The sequence below is a fragment of the Pholcus phalangioides genome, unplaced genomic scaffold, assembly GCF_987345545.1.
Source record: "Pholcus phalangioides strain wild (caught in Gottingen) unplaced genomic scaffold, Ppha-v1.0 ptg000024l_1, whole genome shotgun sequence".
In the NCBI taxonomy this organism is placed as follows: domain Eukaryota; kingdom Metazoa; phylum Arthropoda; class Arachnida; order Araneae; family Pholcidae; genus Pholcus; species Pholcus phalangioides.
In genome coordinates, this window is record NW_028301616.1 from 27,862,419 (window position 1) to 27,880,996 (window position 18,578).

General features: G+C 34.3%; 1 protein-coding gene across 1 annotated transcript in view; it reads right to left on the reverse strand.

Annotated features, from left to right (window-relative positions):
* Galphao (G protein alpha o subunit) overlaps positions 1-18,578 on the reverse strand; it is an 89,726-nt gene that overhangs the window by 60,967 nt on the left and 10,181 nt on the right. The window contains exon 2 of the mRNA XM_089250485.1: positions 13,258-13,300. Within this exon, the coding sequence (XP_089106611.1) occupies positions 13,258-13,300 (43 nt within the window). The remainder of the gene's footprint in view (positions 1-13,257; positions 13,301-18,578) is intronic.

The window sequence follows — 18,578 nt, forward strand, 5'->3', positions numbered from 1 at the left end:
TGAGGGGCACGGTCATTATTGCTGTGGGGGCAAGGTGATGATGATATCAATTCATATATACTCATATACATTATACTAGTGGATTTCACCTTTGACGTTGGGGGGCGCAATGCCCATGCCACCCCCCATATGTCCACCCATGTGATCTGCTATTTTTTAAATTCGAATTCAGCAGGCCCATCATTTGGGGGGGGGGCAGGGAGGCCGGCCCCCTAGCTTTTGAAAATACACTAAAAATGGTATATATATGTATATATACATACATTGAGTACATTTGCTTTGCCCCCATCCCCTGGAAAAAGTTGAAATGACGGCCCTGGAATTCAGTCATTTCCTTGGATTCCATGCCATTTTGCACAAAAATTAAAAAATACGAAACCATGATTCTCGAATAAAATGACTTCCCTCATTCAGTTTCTCGCTCAATAATCAGATAACTCAATAATTCTTTTTAAATAAAGTATTTCAACATTGACTATTGTTCATTTTGAGGCATATTTCTGGAAATTTTTCTGGATATTTTTGCAATATAAATGCGTTTTCTTTTTTTATCATATTTTTCATTTCTGACTTATTTCTAAATTCCGAAATGAACGATTTTTTCTTCTTTTTTTTCTCTGTGTATTTTCTCTCTAGGGGAATTTCCGGACTTTAAATACATATATAAATATATATTAATTATGCGTATATTTTTCAATACTCCTACATATTCTGAGCCTTTAGGGCATATTAACGCATTTTTAAGGCACATATTTTTATATTTCATGCATATTTCGGCATTATAGTATGAGTATTTTTGCTTCTTTTTTTGATTTGCTGGAACATTCCAAAGCATAGTTTTTCATTTTTTATCTCTTGCAAATGCATATATAATTTTTTTTCAATTTTGCGTGCATTTTTCATTTTTAATGCCATAATTTGGGATAATTCGACAATGGTTTCAATTTTTCGCATATATACAACCTTTCCAAAAAATTAGAACACCCAGAAATTTACGAGAGCAGTTCATGAAATATTCAAGTTGGAAAGCGCAATTCAAGGTTGTAGCGCAAGTACATTTGTATAATTTGCATTTTCCTTCTCTATCATGAGCATATATGAGCTTTCATATCTTGAGCATATCGGTGGCAAAAAATTTGCACAAAGTAGATTAAACGCGTTGTAAAATACCAAATTAATTTTTTCCTCTTTGTTTTAAAAAATTAGAACACTCCGAAAGCTGTTTGAGAAAATTAGAACATTTGGCTTAAAACCTATTACTCTATTACATGAATATTTTCATGCAAATTTACGTCAACTTCATCGAATAAGTTTCATGTCTTTCCTCGTTATGTATGGAAATCTACAATCATTCAATCTTCGCAATACGGGTAGAAAAACGGGAAATTTCTGAAAAACGCAGAAATTACGCATGTATTTGCTAGGACAGTGGGGGGGGGGGGGGGGAGGCGCGTGCTGATATTGTACGAATACATTGTACTGTGGCCATCTTTGGTCTTGGCCATGGATTTTATGCATCAAGACATTGAATTTATGAGTGTCCGACACAGACCCGAATCGAGCCTCAGCCATAAATCCCATCTTCGCTATCGGCTCCCCGATAGCGATCGGTTTTTATTAATTTATTTATTTTAGCTCGAGTCCGCAATCTCTTGATACGATTAGTAGCGGGTACAATCATCAGATATCACGAAACCATCGAAATATCGATGAGGTTTGATACACATTGGCGAATTCTTGATACTATCTGCGTTTTTCATCTTCAAACGAAGAAGTTGAAGACGTATGGTATGGAGAAATAAATTGCATTTTCCATCATGATTTTAACTCTTTCTTAGAAGCTATTACTTAATTGCTGCAACAATTCACATAGGTGGAAAGATGAAAATGTAAATTACAACCGTACCCTTAATTTGAGCTTTCCAACTTGAGATCTTCATGAACTGCTCTCGTAAATTTCTAGGGTGTTCTAATTTTTTTGAAAAAGACGGGTATTTTTATTTCATGGTGTATTTCGACATTTTTAAAAATGCAGATTCATCTTTATTTTTAGTGCATGTTTTAGCGTCTAATCCGGGCTCTACTTACAACTTTCTTTCACGTTTTGAATTCCAGCGACTTTATTTACTTCGAGTATTTGTGTATTTAAAATATTTTTCAGTATGTTACTTGCTTTCATGTATTTTTTTTTTTTTTTTGTAAGATGATTTAATGCACGAAATTTATATATTTCAGAGAGAATTATTTTATTATATTCCGATGCAAATGACTGTATATCTAATATGCGTATTCAATCTCACTAAACCTACGCTCATTTTCGAAATTAACTCCACGATCATAAGATATCATGAAAAAAATAAATGAATATTCAAAAACAATGTGAGTAAAGCAATGAGAAGCAGTTTTATACCCGAAAGTTTTGATATATTAATTATTTAATGATATTCCTCGGTTGGGAAGTAGCTGTAGTTTTGCTCAAATAGATTTGTAACAACTGATAAATATCAGTTGTTACAATGCCTTGCCTCAAATAGTAGTAATTCCAACAACACTGATTTAATCAACGCACATTATTTACGAAAAAGCTTTTCGATTTTCAAAAATAATTCACATTTTAGGTGAACCTCAAAATCGCGAGAACATACTTCAACACTATCAAATTTAAAAAATACAATTAAAATATTAAGGGGCATGGAATGCTTCTCGAGATTCAGAATATTTAGAGTGTTCAACTTGAAAATATTGGGACATTTTAAATACCTGGTGGATGGATTAGTAATTTCTTCTTAGTATACGTTCTGACATTCCGTTAGGGGCCGTTCAAGTATTACGTCATCATCGATGGGTGGGGGAGGGGGTTTCCGGTTTGCTGACTTTTGATGACAAGGGGGGAGTTTGGATAATGCTTACGTCATCAACCACCTTTTATGAAAATATGAGTTAGGAATCTGAGGGGGCAGAGCTGATGACGAAATTTTGCTGACAAGGGGGGGGGGGTCAAAAATGGCTAAAAATTTGCTTACGTAATACTTGAACGGCCCCTTACCAAGTTAATCATATCAATATTTCACAAGCGAAAGCAAGTAAATTTTATTGCCTGTTAAAGCTAATCTATATTGATAGACTTATTTACCATAGAATGCTGAGCATCTATAAACACACTACAATCATTTAGTTCAAAATTTTGGGTATATACCGCCTTTATGTGTTTTTTATTTAGTTCGGAAAATAGAAAAACTTCGGAGAAAATGAAAGGAGAAAGTACATTTCGGGGAAGAAAGGGTCAATCACCGGGCGTTACCAGCCTGTCACTTCGGTTCAGCCCCCTCTCGACGGCTTATCATACATGCCAATTTCCCATTGTCACATATTGGGGGGAAAGCATTCTAGAATCACGTGACACTGTGGTCATTTTGAAACGATTTTGTGAAAATAAGTAGCTTTTTTTGAAGAGGTTTTGTGTTCGACCCTGAGCCGTCGATAGGGTTAAAAGCCAATATTCCCTTGCATAGGAGTACGCAATGTTCCCTTGAAAAAACTAGATCACCTTGTTCTATGAGATTGTTTTGCAAAATTTGTCTCTGTGGTTCAGGTATTCCTTCAGCTTTTAAAATGAGGTTCTAGCTCCTAAAATTAAGTTCAGTTGGCTCCCGCTTCGCGTCCGAATGGCGTGGTGGTAAGATGTTCGTCTACCACCGTGAAGGTTGATGTTGCGGTTCCAGGTTCAAACCCTAGGGAGGATATAGTTAAGATATTTTACCCTAACGAACTTGAGGCGACCACCAATAGACAGCGCCTTCATTTCCAACCCATCTCACTAATGGCAGTAAAGCCGGGTTTTCATAGGAGTAGAATTTCTGCGCCGTGTGCAGCGTGAAAATGCTGATTGGTTAAAAAACTTGAAACTCAGATTTTTTTTAACCAATCAGAGTTTTCACGCTGCACGCACTGTAGAAACCTGCTTCTAAGGAAACCCGGCTTATAAATTGCAATATAGCGATTTGGCCAGAGTTGGTGTTTGGTGAAGTAGAGTGCCTTTTGCTTCGTCTGTAAGAAAATAACGGCATTAATCGACAACTTGGAACGATCAAACTATCCATTCGAGCAGGTTTTGTGGAGTGGTGTTCATAGTCTTGAAACCCTCTGCCTGCATAACCTCGGCGACATAAATATGTTTGGGCCACGCATATACACACTATGTCCCGACATGCACCAATTCGTTAAAAATTCTCTAGGCATGTTTACGAGTTGCACACACATGTACGCTTGAATAGTAACCTTCAAATGGAAGGAAAAAAAACAAGTTGGTACATAAAACTTTTTCCAAGGGCAGCTATTAATTTGAATTAAAAGCATAACACATAATTGAAAAACCATAATTATACTTTTAAAAAAATGGTGTCTTTTTTAGCGAACAAATGCAAAATTTTCAATTTGGAATTTTATTTTTGCGAATAAATGCAAAATTTTCTGATTTCAAAACTTTTTTTTTCCGAAATTTACGTATCCTTAGTCAATTTCGAACCAATTTTTGACCGACTCTCAAATTCATGACCAAATTTCACAATTTCTTTATATATATATATGACAACTTAATAACGTGAACTTCGTTATAACCATACCGGCTTTAAAAAATGATGCGTTTCAGCAAAATAAAACATTTTACGTGCACGATTCGCATTTTTCAGTAATCTGAGAATTCTTAAAATGAATAGATTAAAATATATATTTTAACAAAGATTAAAAATAAGTAACATCTCATGTAAATGAATAACATCAACCAAAATATGCGTCGATAATTACTTATTTATAATTATTATTTTATTATTATAATTATTATTTTATTATTATAATTATTATTTTATTATTATAATTATTATTTTATTATTATAATTATTATTTTACTATTATAATTATTATTTTTTCCTTGATAATTTTGTGGACTTCTAACGTTTTGCGTTTATATCGTTTTAGCCAAATAAGCATGCAAAATATTGTGAATGCTTTTTCTTTTAGTAAGAGCACGGACACCGAAAATTTTTTTCGTCTCATTTTTTCGAACCATTTTAAAGGTTGAATAATGAACTTCTCGAGTAATCCCGAATTGTTATTATTTTTTGATACTTTACTTTATTTTTGTATTTTTGGCTTTCAAGTTACTGATGTGATGAGTAATGTTTTGCACTTGGACATTCTCAAAATTAATTTGCGAACGATGGAACCATCAGAACCAACGTCCGACTCTAGCTCGAGAATGACAAACGTATACTAAAAGTGCTTTGGAGGTTAGATTCTTGGAAATAAATAACCTCACACAATCCTTTCCTCCTATAATGAGGTTTTCTCCAAACAAAATAAGATTTCACTAAAAAAAAATATATGAAGAAAAAGAAGCAAAAAATATATGATTTCACAGTACCGCCGTGCTAGAATGTCTTGTAGCAAAGAAAAGAGGCATTATCAGTTGCGGAAAGGTAAATTTATATATACCGATAAGAAGATTTAGGTAAGATTATAGGCGTACTTTGCTGAAGTCGGAGTTCGTTATAAGCACAATCAAGACAAGCAATCATGGATAAGCAATACGAAATTCACAGGACATGGAAAAACTTCATTATACTGTATGTAAAAATTCGTAATATTCGTGTTCGTTATAAGCGAATCCGACGGTATTTAAATAACATATTTGAGAATTTTCAAAAAATTATACATCAATTTATCATGTTTTTCTTTGTATAATTAATGTAAATTTCCACTCAAGTAATTTTTAGTTTTCCCTCCGTATAAATTAACCAACTTGATTTAATTAAAATAATTAGTTATGATTTTGGGAAACCTCGTGTGCCATGTGGGGTGTTTGCGGAATTCGCGATGAAAAATTTTGGCGACAATTTGATTTTGAACTTCGCCAAATTTCAGCGCTTATAGTTCGCCATTAAATCCAGATATTGCGATGAAATTTGTGTCACCTAATTAGAATTTTTTCTGTTCTTTCCAAATGTGTGCTTAGTTTGCACGTAGGTTTCTCAGAAACTTCGCAAACTTGGGTTTAAATCAGACTCAATTTTTTTTTTCCATAACCGATCATCCACCATAACTCAAAAACGGTTCGGGATAGGACAAGATTGGCAGAGCGTTTCATGTTTCCCTCCGTTGTTTGGCAGAACATGTTACCTTCACACTGCATCGTGTGATCATCGTGGCTCAAGACGGCCCCGAAAATCTCTGGATCGCAGCCCAGGCAGCAGAAAATGGTAAAACGCCCCTGGAACCAGTGGCACAACAAATTGATTTATAACTGAATTGTATGTGTACAATATTTTTTCGACCCATCTCAGAGGCTCCTACGACCCATATTTGAGTCACGACCCATAAGTCAAGAACCCCTGTTTCAAGATCACTGATCTAAAGTTTGCAGCAACCATTCCCATTCTCATTCATTCATAATTGGTTTTTTTATTAAAATAACAATTGAAAAAAAATCTCTCCTATGACCATTTTATTTTCATAACCAGTGCCTATTTGGTCACAAGATATGATGCATGAGATTAGGTCTTTTGTTCTCGCTCTATTCTCCGTATTTAGTAGTCGACGAATGAATCTCGAAATGGGATAGGGTTTCCTTCGATACCAAAAACGTGAACACGAGGTATAATTCGACGTTTAGTTTGAACGATGACTGGAAATATACTGAGTGAATCCTACCACCTACGCCACGAGGACCTAAATATAACTTTTGTCCCGGTCAGCAGCTTCGTTTTCCGCACTCATCGCGGTACAGACATCGTTTTAATGAACAAAGATATAAATGTCAAACGTATACACGAGTATACATAAATCTCCAATACACGTGTATACATAAATGTCCAACTTATACACGTGTATACATAAATGTCCAACTTATACACGTGTATACATAAATGTCCAACTTATACACGTGTATACATAAATGTCCAACTTATACACGTGTATACATAAATGTCCAACTTATACACGTGTATATATAAATGTCCTCTTATGTTAGGATTTATATATGCCACACATCATGTGTATTTCCGAAAAGAAAACCTTCTAAACGAAGAGGGAAAACACAATACATCCAGTCGGTCTTGGAATAGATCATAACGCAATGATCAATGTCCGTTCAAGACATTCTCCGATTTTAGGACATCAGCTAGACCAGAGGTGTTCAACGTATGGTGCGCTGGTCACATGGTCCTCGAAATTTTGTCAGCGGCCCGCTGACGTGGGAAGACTGAAATACCCTTACGGAATTTATACAGGATGATTCCATAATTCCCCCTGGCCGCGTTTTACTGGTGAATCGTTGAGTCTAAAGGCATACTTCCAATTAGAAAACGTATCCAAATAGCGTGTAGAACTCAGATACGTCATTTGTGTTGCAAGCTGTTGTATAGTTGTTAAAATATGAAAATTGACTATTGATAATAGTCAATAGTCAATGACTAAATACGAAAAATGAACTTCGATGAAAAAATGTATTTCAAAAATGGGTAAAATAAGTAATTTCAAAATTACTTTCAGAAAATATTTCAGAGTTAATGAGAGAAATAATTTCAGAATTAATGAGAAATAATTTCATAATTAATGAGAAATAATTTCATAATTAATGGGAAATAATTTCGGAATTAATGAGAAATAATTTCAGAACTAATGAGAAATAATTTCGGAATTCATAAAAATTATGTCCAGAATTATCGAAAGAAATATTTTCACCATCAATGAAGATTCATATTTGTTGAAAAAATAATTTTAGAATTGATAAAAAAATTTGATATTTAATAAAAAATTATAATTTCTCAGAAAAAATGGAAATTCAAAAAATAAAATTCGATAAAATAACCCCAGAATGAATAAAATTTTCCAATAACAATATGGAGCCCTTGCTTCATTCGGAACCCTGAGCCCAGTTGAGTCCCCACACGTTAGGACGCTATTGCCATTATGTGAATCTAGATACCATAGTAGGGCTTCATGGAAATTTTCTTTTGACACGATACGTCTGAAAGGTTGAAGACCTCCGAGCTAGAGTCTCTGTCAAGGAAGGACTTACTGTAGACATTTGTTTGCCCGGTGTAAAAATAGTTTTACGGGCCTTTAAAATGTATATATATATATATATACATGGTCCCCAACAAGGGAGGGGACAGGGCTCGCCCACAGGCATGGTGTGGATTTTTTATTTGTCACGATTGTTTACACATACATAGGAAACATTTTTATGGGGGGGGGGGGCTAGATAGTTTCGGAGGGGGGCCCTAAAAAACCCTATCCCGGAGGTATTTTTGCATGCAGGGCCTATTTTATCGGTCTTATCGGGTAGCTCTCTCAAGTGCAGTTCCAGGGCTATATGTCGAGGAAGGGAGAATTTGTAAGGGTATACGGTAAATATGCGTCGTATTTTGAGACAAAGCCATTATTTTATGTACATAATACTCGCATGTGGGGAGGGAAGGCTTCTGTATGAATGGCCGGTGTCTATACTAGGTACCTCCATGCATGTCCAGGGTAGGTAGGAGGTTCCTCGTGTTAACAAGATCAAAATGCACCAAATGGGTAACCTATCAGGCAAATTTCTAAATTCAGATGGCTAGCACTCTAAGTGTGTTAGTAGGGGCTCGGGAGAATCTCTTTACCAGTGGGGGAAGAGAGATAATGGTGCTTTCAGGGCCTTATTCCCTACATGAGGAAAGCTGGCAGGATTCTAGCTTTGAAGGCGAGGGGCTGAGCGATAGATCTTATGCATTTTTAATGCTCTAAACTACAAATTTTCTTGAAAATCAAAAAAAGGAGTCCTCTGAAACCCTTAGCCTGGGATCTAGTCCAGAGTCAAGACCCTTCATCCAGGGCCTGTTCCTCATAATTTCTAGCCTAGCCCTGGGCAAATATGAATTTCTGGAGCCACTTATATATAGTCTTCTTTGAGACAAAAGTGTATGCAGGCGAAGGGGACATGTGGACTATGCCTATAAAATACAAAAGTCAGCATTTTTTGGGCCCCTGGACACGTGCCCCCGTTTGTTTATGCGTGAAACAGGCCGTCTTCGTCTAAAAAAGCCACGTAAGTGTCGAAGCATTGTGCTACAAATCAACAAATTATGCTGTGGTTAAGCCGTATATGTAGAAAAATATTTTAATTTCACAGTATTGCACGATCCTGATTATTCCATTGATATTTATTGACAATTTATTATAACACATATCTACTATATACTATATCTACTATCTACATATCTACTATAAATAAATATTTACTTTAATATATGCTGTAATTCTAATGGATTAGAATTCACTTTAATGAATAGGGTGACCTCATAGAATCTCATTCATGTAAGTCACACACAAAATTTTAATATAAGCCACCTATAGAGAAAAGTCAATTTTGGACAGCTTCTTGATGATTTTGTCAATATTTAAAAATAAATCCATTTTAATAGATATGTTGACCTCATTGCACGAGAATCCATGTACGTAGGCAAATAAACAATTGTAAAAAAAATTAAAGGCACGTCTCATGTCGAAAAATATTTTAAAGCAAATTTCGCAAAATTTTAATAATTTTATTAATGTAGCATTGATTAATTAATTAGTTAATTAATTAATAATTAAGTCACTTCAATATCACGAGATGATATCAACGGCAACTTCAGTACCACGAAATGATATCAATGATCATCAACGACACTCAGCCGAAAGAATATCAAGCTACATTTTCGTAGAAAAGTTCATTAAAAAAAACACTAAAAAAATTTTTTTTGCATAGAAAATAATTTTTTCACAAGAAAAATATCCCGAATAAACTAAATTAATTGTCGGTTCAGCAAAAAATAGAAATGATGAAATATTTAAAGATACGATACGCCTTATATGAAAAATATTTTGAAGTAAATTTGACAAAAGTTCAGTAAGGTTTAGGAAAAGAAGATAGCCAGAGTTATATATATCAGGAAGATTATCAAGTTGAATTTGAAAAAAAAAATTCATTGATAGTAATAGCAATTTAATGTATGGAAAAGGATTATTTCATGAGAAAAATAAGCCGAATAAAGTGGATTAATTATCAATTATCATGCAGCAAATATCCATCCTCTTCTTTTTACAATGTATATGTTACGGTAAATGTGATAAATCGATGATTTTCCGTAATCGCCGGTTATTATGCATAATAGTCAATCGTCTCGGTGATTCTGATAAATTTTCCAATATTTATCGCTTTTAGACAGATAGATGGCTTTTTCTCAGCCCAAGAGATATCAAGGAAACATTTTATTTTCTGGATATTATGCTGAGGTGAACTCGGAAAGAAAAGTCATCTTGTCTCCGCCGGGACTCAAACCCAGGCCCTCTTGCCGTCCACCTGGGGGCCAATGCCTGAGAAGTTAAGAGGCTACTAATATCTCTACTTCAGTGCCTCACGCCACAGTGCGTGAAATAAGGAAGGTAGGGTCGTGTCTGCAGTAGTGTAGATGGTAGCATACTTGCCCGGTATGCAAGAGGGCCTGGGTTCGAGTCCCGGCGGAGACAAGATGACTTTTCTTTCCGAGTTCACCTCAGCATAATATCCAGAAAATAAAATGTTTCCTTGATTTATCGCTTTTGTATTGATAATACATAATTCTCGAATAAAGTTGGTGAGTAAAATCATGCGGAAATGTCATTTTAATTCAATAGCTTGGTTCCGTACGTGATGGGTGCACTATACATATTTCGCCATAAAAACTAAATCAAATTAAAATAGGTAAATCAAATTATGAAAAAAAAAAGTGTTATAAGGATAAAAACAAAATATTATCAGTATTTTAATGTTAGCTTTCTTCACAGCTATCAACATTTTTAAACATACTCGACATCACCGATCGAGTCCAAAAGAGTAGACTGTAGTTTGAGCCGAATGTTCGGAAATTTTTAGAAGTCTCACATCACCTGAAGTAGATTTTTCAAAAACGAAAAAATATATATATTTCATTCAATTGGAATGAAAATGTGAAAAAAGTTCTGCTTCAATCGGTTAATTTGCTCTTTCATAATAAGAAAATGTTCTTTTGAAAGAAGAAATATGAATTATATAAATGTATGCAATAAGAAACACTTTGAATGCGAGTTCCTCGGATTGCAGTTTTTGAGTTCATCCGTAAATATTAAAAAAAAAAACTACTCCACCAAAAATTCTCAAATTTTGTAAGAAATGTTTATTTGAAAGTGTTAGAAAAACGAGAACCTCGCATTTGAATATCTGATTATTCATTAGAACCTAATGAATTTTTAAAGTTTACGAAATTTCTAAAATTGAAATCTTAAATTTTAAAATCGGAGAATTCATTTTACTAAAACATATCCAATAAACATTTCTGCTAATATTCTGTGTGTGTGTGTGTGTGTGTGTGTGTGTGTGTGTGTGTGTGTGTGTTTTTTAAGGATGAGCTCAAAAACTGCAATTTCAGAAAATCGCTTTCGAAAGGATTTTTTCTTGTATAAATATGTAAAGGAAACATTTACATTGTAGTTCATTATCTCTTTTTTTTAATGAAAGAACAAATTAACTGATTGCTACGGACATTCTTGCATTTGCTTTGAAATTTAATGAAATATATATATATATATATATATATTCCTTTTCTCATTTCTGAAAAGCTGACTTCAGAGGTCATGACACCCCCCCCCCCAAGTGCAAAACCTACATATTTACCTATACAAGCTGGGTATTACATTGTGTATAATCACCGGTAACTGTGGTAAATTCGAAAAATTTATCAAACTTACCAAAATGGTCGGTTGATTATATATAATCACCGGATTTATCACATTTACCCCGTAGCACATATAATTTTTCATTTCTCAATAAATGAATTCACACGCGTAATTTGTGTGCACAAAGTCGAGTAAAACAGGTAATTTATGTATTAAAAAAATCGATGAAATAATTACAGATTTTAAAAAGTTTCCTTAATTATATTTTCTTCTACAAATAATATTTAAAAATTTATCATGAATTCATCTCAAAATTTTTAATAAAACCGGAAATGAAAAGTATTAACAAGGAGAGAACTCCATAGTTCAAAAATAGTATATATTTTTTTTGTGTTTGGTATCCGGCCGGGACGATCGAACCGCCATCTGCAGCCAGCGGATTGATGGTGACGATGGCAAATGCAGCAAGCACGCCATTGAACCAACAGCAGCAAAAGCAGTAAGCAAGCCAGCAAAGCGATGGATGTGTGCAACTCGAGCCACACCCAGCCCCGGTGTGTGGCTCTCCTCTCTCTGCTGCTACTGCACGCACGTATCATGCTCACATACAAACGCGCGCACGCACACGTTTCATGGCGGTAGCCAGCATCAGCCCAAAAAACTGTTGCAAATCGACTGGAGGCTAATGCAAAATTTAAAAAAAAACTGTTTCCATATTTAAAAAAAAAACCTAAAAGAAAATAAAAAGCAATTTTTCCTCTTTTTCTTTAGGCCTTTTCTCTTGACTAGATATACGTAAATTTCGCGAATAGAAAAAATTCCTAATCAGAAATTTTGCATTTATTCCCGGAAATAAAAATAAAATTTATCAAGTTATACGAATTTTGCATTCATTCAAAAAATATTTTTGATCAAAAATTTTGCATTCATTCAAAAAATATTTTTGATCAAAAATTTTGCATTCATTCAAAAAATATTTTTGATCAAAAATTTTGCATTCATTCAAAAAATATTTTTGATCAAAAATTTTGCATTCATTCAAAAAATATTTTTGATCAAAAATTTTGCATTCATCCGTGAAGATATTTTTCAAACTAAAATTTTGTATTAATGTGCGGAAAAAAAATTTCAAATCCAAGATTTTGCGGTCGTCCGTAAAATATTTTTCTAATGAGAAATTTTCATCCACTCGCAAAAACGAACAAAACTAAAGGCACAATTTTTTTTAAGTTCTTATCACGTGGCCAAATAACAAAGTACTGCATTTGAAGCTCTAGAATTAAAATATATATGATCAGCACAATTATTACCTATTTTCGCTTCAAAAACTGTAAATTATCAAGATTCCACAAGAAAGGTGGAAAAATCAAATTTTCACATTTATTTCATCAGAAATGGCAAATTTCGCATTTATCGCATCTACTTAATAAATGCGAAAATTACATATTCCTACTAAAACATTTTAATTAAGTATTTTTGAGTCGAAAATCATGATAATAATTTAATTATAAAATTGTAAAAAAGAATAAATAACTATTATCGACTTACTTCATCTGTTTGACGATCGTACTCTTCCCTGACTCACCGGCACCTAATTGGGAGAGAAATATTGAAAATTATTTACACACATAATTTGAAGCTATAGTTTCAAATTTTAATCTGAATTGTTTCTTTAATGATTTTCATGATGTTATATAGTTCATATTCTAGATCAGGGGTCTTCAACGCATGGCCCATGGGCTACATTTGGCCTTCGAAGCTTTTTGCAGTGGTGCGCCGATGGAAAGCCTTACAAAGTTACAGAAATTATAGAAATTCAAGGAGAAAAACCCTCAATGAAAACATGTATTCCAGAATTGATGAGAGAATTGATTTCAAAATTACTTCTAGAGAAAACATTTCAGAACTATGAGAAATAATTTTGGATTTCATGAGAAATAATTTCATGATTATTGAAGATAATATTTTCATGATTATTGAAGATAATATTTTCATGATTATTGAAGATAATATTTTCATGATTATTGAAGAAAACAATTTCATGATTATTGAAGAAAACAATTTCATGATTATTGAAAGAAATAGTTTCAGAATCCGTTGAAAAATTATTTAGAAATTCGTGAAAAATATTTTCGGAATTATTGAAAAAAATTTTAAAAATTGATTAAAATTCATATTTAATGAAAAAATAATTTCAGAATTAATAAAAAATTATATCCGATGAGGAAACACTCAGAATCAATGGAAATTTTCAAGTTTAATAGAAAAACAATCTCAGAATTGATGGGAATTCAAATTAATGGAACAATAATTTGAGAAAAATTGAAAATCATTATTTAATCACATAATAAAAGAAATTCTGAAATTATATAGACCTCCCCCCCCCGTTCGACTAAGAAAACCTGGGCCCCATCACCAGCTGAGACGCCACTATGTGAATCCAGATACCGCAGAATTTTTGGCCTCCAGGATTGATGGAGTTTTTCAATTTTAGCCCACAATGCCTAAAGGTTGACGAACCCCAGTTCTATGTTAATTATTGATTCTTTAAAGATTTTTCTTACAATAGAGATAACTAAAGTACAGATGTTTACAGGATACTAAAATAAAACGTAAAATTTTACGTATAAGTCGGTTCTAATCAGTGTAAATACTATTTAGAGATTCAGAGACAAAAAAGAGAGCTTATTAAGGCTCTAATTCTAAGGGGAGGCATAAAACTAAAAATACATTAGAACCCCCCCTTAACGGACATCCCTCAGATGCGGTGACCCTACGTTTACAGCCAAATAATAATTTTCCTTCTTATATATAAATATGCATTTCAAACCTCTGATTAACGGCCACCCCTCTTTTACGGACGATTTTTTTTGTCCCGCCGATGTCCGCGAAAGAAAGGTTTTACTGTATAATCAGGGTCAACTAAAATAATATGCCAGGGGCCTCATATTCATAGTGGATCAACATGATGAGACTTGATAAGCTTATATTTTTGATAGTAAATATGCAAATATTTAAGCCCCTCACTTCCAGCTAATTATGGAAAGGGGAGGGAGAAGGCCACAATGTTGATACGACCCTGAATATAAGCTCCTCAATACATGTGCTCACTGAACTCTTGTTCAATGGTCTGAAAATCAGCTTTTTCTCTAAAAATTTTGTTCATTATAAATTTACTCAAAAGTCACATTAATAAGTAGGAGTCATCCATTCCTGGATGGGGGGGGAGGGGAGGTGCCATGATAAGACGGAGAAGGCACGGGAAGAGAATATGCTCAAAAGTGGGGAGGCATGGGTAGGAAAAAAAGGGCCAAACTAAAAATTCCAATGAAGCCGCTGTGGTGGTCGAGTGGTTATAGTGACGGACTCGCGATACGAGGATCCGGGTTCGAACCCCACAGTGGTGGTCGGCTGAAGCTGGTTTTCTGTGGTTCCCAACTTCAAGGCGCAAATGCGAGCCGATCTCCCCGTTAAAAAGTCTCGCCACAGAGAGCAACAGTCCTACAACGATAAATCATTCAATCATAACACTTCACTCATAGTTAGAAAAACTGGGGGCAGATGGCAGCACTACACATAACAAGCATTACACAGAAACAAACTTTACGTCAGGTTGCACTACACGTACACGCACATTCCCGCATGTACCTATTCGTTGGGGGGTTCCGCGGGGGGGGGTGCATGTGTGGTGTAGCAGTAGTAGGTAGGGCCTCCAAAAAATGGCTCGGGGATCCATGATGTTCTTAAGTCAGCCACCTCGTTGGGCAATTTGCCTGTTGTGGCTTTGTATTTGTATTTGTATTATTTGTAACGTGTGTCACCAACTCATACTTGCAGCATTTAGAATTGTAATATGGAAGCGAGATTCATAATGGGGGTTAATGTAAAGTGATGCGGCGTCTTAACAAATGGACCAGCCCATTTCACGAGAAGCCTCTTCTCATGAAATGGGGGGCCCCGAATAGCAGAAGACTTATTGATTCCGAAAAACTTTCTTTCGCCCATAAAAAAAGTTTTATATCAATTATTTTTTTTTTACCAATTCTGAAATAATTTTAAAATATTCCGAAATTTTTCTTTCGGTAACTCTAAAATTATTTCGTTCAATATATCTTGAAACTATTTCTTTTCCGTATATAATACTTGATTCATTTTATCATCGATTCTTGAGTTATTTCTACATTTAATTCTTGAAAAATACATATATATAATTCTTTTTTTCTATATAATTCTTGAAATAATTTTTCCGTAATTCTTAAAACAATTTTTTCTCCTAATTCTTGAAATAATTTCTTTCAAAATTCTGAAATTATTTATTTTGAAATTTCAGAAATTATTTCTTTTATTAAGGTGTTTTCAAGTACGTCTTTAAATTCTGTTTTTATGCCTGCCTTTTATTTTATATGATAACTTTTTCATTCCTTAAATATATAAAATCAGGTCCCCCGGAAACTTTTTTTGCCTCTCTGGGTCCCCCAGCATTTCACAACTGTAAATGCCGCAATATATAACTTTCAGTGGCCTGAGGGTCTCATCGAATTATTTTTTCCATTATTTCTTCCTATGTTTTCAGTTTTCACAAATGGTTGACGGAAATCTCCAAGGGCCACATGTTGCCCCCATGCGTTGAAGAACCCAGGTTCTAGGTGCGTACTTCCAAGAATATTTCCTGTAAAAATATTTTCCGGAAAAACATTTACGTGGCTAAGGATAGTATAGTATTTTCTATCTCGAACATCCATGTCCGGATGCATATTATATCTGATTAATTACTATTTCATTAAATTAACATTCAAGACTAAAAAAATCTGAATAATATTTCGAAGTGAAAATTTCCTTAACGCACTGACGAAACGATAGAAAATCTGAAACTAAATATTGAAAAAGTTTGACATCATTATTTAAGAAATGCTAAATAAAGGGTCTTTTCTTAATGATTTTCTTTTTGACAGAGAAGAATAAGAAAAAAAAAGGCGAACGTTTTTATAATTGGATACCCAACTGTGGAAAAAGAAGTGGTGATAGAGAATGAACACAGTCATGATTAAGAAAAGAATTAACCAACGACCATGTTACTTGTTGGTTTATGAATGGATGAATGGAAGGCACGCATTGATAAGTCTCAGAGCAAAATGCATCAATGAACAAAAAAGAGAGAGAGAGAGAGAGAGAGCGAAAGAGAGAGCCAAAGGCAAATCTGAATGTGAATGAAACGTCACCATGAATGAGACTTTACGTGATAAATCCTTGAATGAAGAACGGGCACTTTTCGAAGAACTCGTGTTTATACTATATGTTACTGCCAAAGCCCGAAATTGTCGAATTTCATTGTACCCGGCCAATTTGGGCTTTGACCAGCCAGTTCGAGAAATGACCGGAGATTCCTGGCCAAAGTCCGATAACAAAAGACAGGATTCGGGGTCATCGCCAAGTTCACGTATTTGTTCGTAATACTATGTCCACGTTAGCTATGAGAACCCATCAAACTGCAGAGTCACGATGATCCCGCAATTTTTTTCCTTCAAAATTTGACAGAAAAACTATATGCATATGTCTATATATTATTCTTTTTAGTTTTTTCCTCTCAAGTCTCTCTTTTTTTTTTCTCTCGTCACATGGAGATAATACAATACAGCTACTATGCAAGGTGTCCTGTAAGTGCTAGCGGGGCCTTTATCTCATCAAACGTCCGTCGTAAAGGTACGATTCCAATTTAAAAAATACTCAACAGGCGTTCAAAAATTAACCCTGTACCTATTTTAAGAGTCAAAATACAGTGTTTAACAAAATAAAATAAAAATCTAAATTTTTATACGGTCCTCTTGTGCTTTAACTTAAAATTAGAAAGTTGTTGCCCTGTCTCTCCTGATGCCAACAAAAAAAATTCCATGTTTCTAAGTGCAATATTCACAAAGATATTCAAAAAACGGAGGAAATTTAGGAAAGATTAGCGTTAAAGCAATCTTTTCCGCATGTAACAATGCGGAAAAACCATTTAACCAGCATTTAACGCTGTTCTTTTCCAAATTTCCTCTGTTTTTCGAATTCGAGTATCTCTGTGAATATTGCACTTAAAAAACATAGATTTTTTTCTCTGGCATCAGGAGAGACAGGACACCATCTTTCTAATAGGATGTTAGACCACAGAGAGATCGTATAAAAATTTAGTTTTTATTCTGTTACACACTGTATTTTGACTCTCAAAACCGGTACAGGCTAATTTTTGAACGCCTATTGAACATTTTTTAAATTGAAATCATACCTCTACGATGTATGGTTGATGAGATAAAGGGCGTGGAAATCGTCCTTTATCTCTCCGACGAAAAACGGAGGAAATTTGGAAAAGAACAGCGTTAAATGCGGGTAAAACGGTTTTTCCGCATTGTTAAATGCAGAAAAGATTGCTTTAACGCTAATCTTTCCCAAATGACACAGGACACCCTGTATATAGCCATGTATTACTCGTTGGCGATGAAAAAAAAATTATTTGGAACCTAATGGACCGTCTTAGGCTGGGATTACACTACAAAAGTTTGATAAAATATCTTTTATAAAACTTGAAAAAAACAACCAATAAGCCTCGAATGTAATCGATAGGCTTATTGATTATATTTTGTAAGAGGACTTTTACAAAACTTTTTTTTGCAATCCCGTCGTTACATCATTGAACTTTGACCAAGGATCGCCAGCCACATCACGAACTGGCCGGCCGATTCCCGAATCATTTCTGAAAATCAGACTTTGGTCAAAACTCTCAGCTAATTCGCGAGTTGGCAGTAACATATGCAATGGTTATTAGGCCGCGAAAATAAGACGATGAAACATATTTGTTTGTCATTACTGTTTTTCGTGGTTGTCTATTTTTTGGA